Source organism: Galeopterus variegatus, unplaced genomic scaffold, assembly GCF_000696425.1.
Source record: "Galeopterus variegatus unplaced genomic scaffold, G_variegatus-3.0.2 Scaffold6159, whole genome shotgun sequence".
Taxonomy (NCBI): domain Eukaryota; kingdom Metazoa; phylum Chordata; class Mammalia; order Dermoptera; family Cynocephalidae; genus Galeopterus; species Galeopterus variegatus.
Window position 1 is genome coordinate 109,605 of NW_007732270.1, and position 6,704 is coordinate 116,308.

Below are 6,704 nucleotides of genomic sequence, written 5' to 3' on the forward strand. Positions count from 1 at the left end.
AGAGGGGATTGTCTTGTCTGTACCCAGGGGATTTTAATGTATGGAGGTGACACAGAGAGGCCAATGCCATTGAGAAAGATTTATTACATTTCCTGAGAGAGAGAAGGGGGTGCCTCGCCATACAGGGCCCCACGAGAGCGCCAGGTTTGGTCAGGAGGCAGAAGTAGGGGCAGGGGGAGTCAAGGCCAGATTCTTCATTGGGGCTTCCACGCAGGACAAGGGAACAGCTCAGGACTGGCTGGTTTGAATAATTCTAGTGGGCTCTGGGGAAAGACAAGTGTCTCTAAGTTGCCACATATGTGGCCCTGGGGTGATTTAGGGCAGAGGAAATATTGACATGGAATGTGGGAGTTAATTAATAGATGGTTGGGGCTATAGACTTGGGTTTGGTTGGCTTGTGTATAAAAAGCATGCTCCTGGCTCAATCCTTTACTATCTGTAAGAATTGCCTAGCCTTAGGAGGGCAAGTCTCTCCCTGGTCTGTAAGGCTCCCAAATGTCACAGCATCAAGAATACAGAAAATAAGAAAATACAGTTAATATAATCAGCCCTGTGATGAAAAAATGCCCAAGATAAACGCAGAAATCTAAGAAAACACAGGACAGGTGCCTCCTCTGGGCCAGGCCTCTGCCAAGCCCGTGGTATGCTTTAGTGCAGGGAAATCTCACTGTGTTATTTCCTCCAACTTAGAAGTGAGGAGATGGAGGTCCAGAGTGCTCATATCACCGCCCAACATCAGTCAATCGGCAGAGGTAAGGTTTGAGCCCAGTGTCATCAAGACCGGGCTCCTAACCCTGCCATGGTGCCTTTCCATGCAGGGGATGGCTTTCTCAGGCCTGGGCGCCCACACAGCCAGGCCAGGCTGATCCAGCTGCCTCTGTGGGGAGCTTCCTGCTGTCCGTGTCCACAGGGCTCAGGAGGCCAGCGTCCCCTCCCTCCCTCCCACTGGAATCCCCCGAGATGGACTGAAACCTTTGATGTGACATAAACAGTGACTTCTGACGTCTGCATGTTACCTTGGTCCTGCCTGCACCAAATTTCAGCATCATCATGTATTTGTGGAGTGCTCAGATGCATTAGGAGCTAGACTTGCAACGAGAGTCTCAGTGGCTTCGGGAAATACACATTTGACTCCGTCAGTATTTGTCTCTCACCTTCTCTGTGCCAGGCATGGGGCAGGGGTGGAACCCAACGGACAGGGCCTCTGCCCCCTCGGCGCTCACAGCCCATCTAGTGCAAACCCCACAAAGTCATCAGGGGACTTCTCCCCACCACGGTCCGCGGAGGCTGCGGCGGCCACGCTCTTGCTCAGGAGGCACTGGGGAGCCACTGAAGGCTGCAGCGGGGGTGGGTGGCTGTGTCAGGGCACTCGTGCCAGAGCGAGGGTGACCTCGGCCCAGGTGGTGCGGACAGAGGCGGAGGCGCGCACTCGGGGTGAGGGCACAGGACCCGGCCCCCGGGCTCCGGAGTCTCCCTGCCCGCCCTGGCGCTGCCCCTCGCCCCTGCCACCCCGCCCTCCAGCCCCGGGGTCTCTCCCGACGCGGACCGAGGGACCTTCCGGGCCGTAGACCTCTGCAGACTCCTGCCGCCGACTGCGACGCAAAGCGGCGCTCATCCTCCACAGTCAACAGTCGGCGCGAGAGGAATCCGGGGCCCAGGCTAGCCAGCTGCACGCATGCGCGGCGCTCTCGGCCGCCGTAGACTACAACTCCCGCCGTGCCCCGCGTGCGCGTGCGCCTCCCGGAAGTGGTCGCTCAGGTCGTCTCCGACTTCTGCGCGAGGGGCGGGGCGCTAGCTGGTCTGGGGAAGGGGCTGGAGCGAGGACCCGATGCGGGGAAGGGAAGTCGGAGATGGCTTCGGCTGGAGGCGGCGGCTGCGAGGGCGCCGCGCCGGAGGCTGACCGTCCGCACCAGCGGCCCTTCCTGATCGGGGTGAGCGGCGGCACTGCGAGCGGAAAGGTAAGGGGCCGCGCCGGCGCCCCCACTGTCATCTGTGCCCCGGGGAGGCCCGATCCGGCCGCGGTCCTGAGAAGAAACCCTAGCCCAGCTGCCCACGTGCACCATCCCAGCAGGGGTAGGGCGGGGAGAGGAGGGTCGCGGGCCCAGGGGCGGGAGGGGCCAAGGGGCCGCGGGCCGCCAGTCCTCGGGCTCCTGCTCCCCAGCCTCCTCGGGCCCCATCGGTGCCGCCCCATCGGTGCACCGCGGCCCTCCCGCCGAGACCAGCCCCACCTGTGGCTGGCCGGCTGGGCAGCCCCCCGGGGGGCTGGTAAGGCAGTGTCTCCAGAAGCCAGCTCCATGCGGAAGCGCCCAGGAAAGGCCCTGTGCCTGAGGCAGAAGAGGTTCCAGGTGGGGAATCCGGTTTCTGTATCCCCAGTCGACTGTGTGTGAGAAGATCATGGAGCTGCTGGGACAGAACGAAGTGGACCATCGACAGCGCAAGTTGGTCATCCTAAGCCAGGACAGGTTCTATAAGGTTCTGACGGCGGAACAGAAGGCCAAGGCCTTGAAGGGGCAATACAATTTCGACCACCCAGGTAAATCTAGGCAGCCTGACAGAGGGGAAACTTGGAGAGGAGGGCAGCCTGCCAGACTGGACAGCCAGCTCACCAGCTAGTGCTTGGGCCCAGGGTTGGCATGGGCTGCAGACAGACCCGAGTGGTTCCATGAACTCACCCAGGGAGCCCACGATGGAATGGGCTGTGTGGCCAAGTCAGGAGGACTTTGCTGAGCTCTCTGGGCCCTGGGTACCCCCAAAGGAGCTTGGCAGGAGCCAATCAGGAAGTGTGCGGCCTGGAGGGGCCTTCAAGACCCCTGCATGTCACAACCGTGGTTGTGGAGAAGTCTACTCACCTTCCCTGTCTCCACCCTGCTGCTGTTGGAACCCTTTGCCCACTATGGCCTTTCATTTCCCCACGTGTCCTGGGGCAAAGTCCTCAGACAGAACGGATGTGGGAAGTGGGTAAACTAGAGCGGGTGGCCCTGAAGCTTCGTTTCCTAGACTGGTTAAGGGCCAGATGAGCAGGGAGAGATGGGACAGGAAGTTACCTACTACTACTGGAGGATTCCACTCTGGGTGGCTGTCATTTTCAACCTTCTCAGAGACATGTAGGCCTATGACACAGCAGTCTAACTCTGGTAATTCCGAGAAAAAGAGAGAAGCAGAGGCCTAACCTACCTACCTCCCAGCACTGGCTGATCAGAAAATCCCTGTGTTCCAACTTCTAGGTGGGACAGAGTTTGGGCAGTGACACTGCCTGGAGGGGCAGTAGGGATAGGCTCAGCCTGTGGTTTGCAGGACTGCAGAGGGCCCTGTTGCTACCAAGCTTGTAGGGGCAGCTCCTAGTGTAAATGTTCCTAGGGTCCTTGGTATTCTCAGCACCCAGCTGTGCTGACCCCGAGGCAGAGGGAGTTTGTTCCCATCTGCTGCACAAGGCAGCTGGGTCATCTCACCTTTTGCTCCATCCCTGCAGATGCTTTTGACAATGATTTGATGCACAGAACTCTGAAAAACATCGTGGAGGGAAAAACTGTCGAGGTCCCAGCCTATGATTTTGTGACCCACTCCAGGTAAGTAGGTGGTTTCTGGGAGGGCCAAGGAGAGGGGCTGGTTAGGGCATCCCCTCTTGGGCTTATACAGACACTCCATGGTGGGCCCTGCCCTTCTTGGTTTCTGTGGAACCCCCACCCTCCCACCTCACTGCGATGTGCCACCTGCATGGAGTCAGTGGCTCTGGGACTGAGGCTGACTGTGCACAGGTCCGCAGAGACCCTGTGTCTCCAGCAAGGCCCATTTCCTGTCTCCCCCTCACAGGTTACCGGAGACCACAGTGGTCTACCCTGCAGATGTGGTGCTGTTTGAGGGCATCTTGGTGTTCTACAACCAGGAGATCCGGGACATGTTCCACCTGCGTCTCTTCGTGGACACAGACTCTGATGTCAGGCTGTCTCGAAGAGGTATGGCGGTTATAGGCCTGTCTACCCCTGGGCAAGGCTGGCCGAGTCCCGAGGTCTGAACGTTGTGCTTTGTTCTTGCTGCTGCAGTTCTCCGGGACGTGCACCGAGGGAGGGACCTGGAGCAGATTCTGACCCAGTACACCACCTTCGTCAAACCAGCTTTTGAGGAGTTCTGCCTGCCGGTACCCACCTTTCACTTATTTGAAAATTCTGTTTCTCCCTTTTCAAAAGGACACATGGTGCCAAGTTCTGTGAGAGAGCTGAGTTCTGGGTGAAAGTGATCTGATTTATAAATGGAGAAGAATTTAGCTCATTATTACAGCCAAGTGCCCAGGGAATAGTCCTCAGCTCTAAAAACATCCTCTGCACTTGCTCCTCCCTCTGCCTAAAGAGCCCTGCCCCTCCCCCACAGTTCCCCAGGCTCATCTCCCCAGCTGTCCCCTGCACTGACCTCCCACTTCACTCTGAACACCCTCTGCTCCCTCCCCAGCCTCTCTGCCACTTTCTTTTTCCAGGGCACTTATCATCTGACAGACACACGTATTTTACTTAGTCCTCCTTAGAGTGATAAACTCTGCAAGGACAGGGATTTTTGTTCATGGCCAAAAATGCTATCTGGCCTGTAGTAGGCGATTCTGAACTGTCACTCAGGCGCTGCGTCCTCCAGGCTGCCTGTGGCTGCACTGAGGTCCCTGCTGGATGGCAGAGAGAAGGATTTACTGCTGGGCAGCCCCCTGTCTTGTTTTCCATCTTCTGTTTCTAACTTGCTGGGACTTTTGGCTCTACTCAAATTGAGTGTTTTAAAGAGGAACTTGGCTGGTTAGCTCACTTGGTTAGAGCGTGGTGCTGATGACACCAAGGTCAAGGGTTTGGATCCCCTTACTGGCCAGCTGCCAAAAAAAAAAAAAAAAAAGGAGACAAACGTAACAGTATTTTGCTTAGGTAAAAGTACAGCACAAAGAAACTGGAACCAGGATTCCTGCTTTAGATAAGTAGAATATATAAGTTCTTTTTTTTTTTTTAAAGATGACTGGTAAGGGGATCCAAACCCTTGGCCTTGGTGTTATCAGCACCACGCTGTCCCAAATGAGCCACAGGCCGGCCCTAGAACATATAAGTTCTACCTCCTGCTATTTAAAGAAAAAACTTTAAAAAATTTTTTTTTTACATTCATGTTCTTTCGTGTGCTGCACTGGAAAAAAATTTGAAAAGTAAATTGAATGTTACAGTCTTTCTCTCATTCACAGTAAGACATTTGGCAAAGTGGGTGGTTTGCAATAAAGCCTTGGACACCAGATCTGACCTAGTGACCCCAAGGACGTGTTATTACCTGCCCTGTTCTGGGCCCGAGCCACAGTCATTTTTGAGCCTCCCTTTCCCTCACCTTGCACATTTAGCCACTTGTACGGTCCCACCAAGATGACCTCATAAATATTTCCTGACCATATCCCTCTCCCACCCCTGCTGGCAATTACAATCCTCCTCAGCTCTTTCCTGGACTTCTGCAGCTTCTGGGCTACCTCTCCCCTGACCCCTCCAACCCACTGTCCATACCACATCAGATGATCTAACCAAACAAAACCAGCTCTGGCCCTCTTGTGCTCATGCTTCTCCTGGGATGGATGTCCCCTTGCTGCCTGCAGACACAGCTGTCCCTGGGACTCAGTCCCTGTCTGCCTCTGTAGCTCGTCTCTGTGACATGCCTCCTTGACCCAAATCCCTCGGCCCAGACAATGCCCTCCCTCCTGCGGCTTTGCCTGATTCAGGTGTGTCCCCCTCAGCAGCATCTTCCTCCCTGGGGTTCCCTCCTCAGTGGCCCTGCATTTCCTCTTCTATCTGACAGGGAATAATTATCAATTGGCATTAGAGCAAATGAACGGATGAAGGAAGGAAAGTGAGCAGGTCCTGCTGGGTGTCTTTCCGTGCAGCGTAACCGTGTTAACATAGGATTCTGCACACTGTGTCCTGTCCTGCTGGCCCCTCCAGGGTTTTTGCAGAAAGGTTCGTAACTCCAGGGGAATGATATCACGCATAGTGACAGGGCGCCACACTCACGCCAGCACAGGGAATCCACTATAGTGGTATTCATGGGAAAGAACAGGAACAGAGTATTTCAGACACTGTAAGTGGCACTTTCTTTTGGTTGTCTTCACTTCATCTTCTGCCTCACTTCTTGGGTGACTGTCTCCCACCTGGTTGATAACTTTGAGTCCCTGTTCCCATCTGCCGATGACACTGGCACCTCTGAGCACCTTAAAATTACCTTGGGAGGAAAAATCCTCACGAGACCCTCATTTGTGCCTTGCAGACAAAGAAGTATGCAGACGTGATCATCCCTCGAGGGGTTGACAATATGGGTAAGAAACAGGCCCGATGGGCTGCCCAACTCCTGTCCCTGTCCCGGAGCCATGAAGCGGACGGCTACGTCATGCTGCTGTTACGGAGAACTCCCAAATACACGAGGCCTATCAGTGTTTATCTGCTCTAAAGTATTTTTTAAACTGTTTGATAGGGCTTGTCATTTGTTAGCAGAAGTTTTTTTTTTTTTATAAAAGATGACTGGTAAGGGCATCTTAACCCTTGACTTGGTGTTGTCAGCACCATGCTCTCCCAAGTGAGCCAACTAGCCATCCCTATATAGGGATCCGAACCCGTGGCCTTGGTGTTAAATCAGTACCGCACTCTCCCCAGTGAGCCACGGGCTGGCCCTAGCAGAAGTATTTTAAAAGACCTGTGCTCCAGTGGGTCGTG

At 55.0% G+C, this 6,704-nt stretch overlaps 2 protein-coding genes and 1 non-coding gene across 3 annotated transcripts in view; 2 read left to right on the forward strand and 1 right to left on the reverse strand.

The window, feature by feature from the left end:
- LOC103605897 (rap guanine nucleotide exchange factor 1-like) overlaps nt 1–1,615 on the reverse strand; it is a gene marked incomplete at its 3' end in the record, with an annotated part of 108,934 nt that extends 107,319 nt beyond the window's left edge. Inside the window, exons 1-2 of the mRNA XM_008590494.1 lie at nt 1,430–1,615; nt 1,224–1,336 (exon numbers count right to left, since the gene is read on the reverse strand). Of these exons, the coding sequence (XP_008588716.1) occupies nt 1,224–1,336; nt 1,430–1,615 (299 nt within the window). The remainder of the gene's footprint in view (nt 1–1,223; nt 1,337–1,429) is intronic.
- Nucleotides 1,616–1,811: 196 nt separating this feature from the next.
- UCK1 (uridine-cytidine kinase 1) overlaps nt 1,812–6,704 on the forward strand; it is a 7,089-nt gene continuing 2,196 nt past the window's right edge. The window contains exons 1-6 of the mRNA XM_008590491.1: nt 1,812–1,958; nt 2,374–2,533; nt 3,470–3,566; nt 3,811–3,953; nt 4,041–4,135; nt 6,262–6,310. Coding sequence (XP_008588713.1) covers nt 1,851–1,958; nt 2,374–2,533; nt 3,470–3,566; nt 3,811–3,953; nt 4,041–4,135; nt 6,262–6,310 — 652 coding nt within the window. The 5' untranslated portion in view covers nt 1,812–1,850. The remainder of the gene's footprint in view (nt 1,959–2,373; nt 2,534–3,469; nt 3,567–3,810; nt 3,954–4,040; nt 4,136–6,261; nt 6,311–6,704) is intronic.
- Nucleotides 4,768–4,842, forward strand: TRNAI-GAU. The gene has a single exon. It is a non-coding gene; the product is annotated as a tRNA-Ile (tRNA).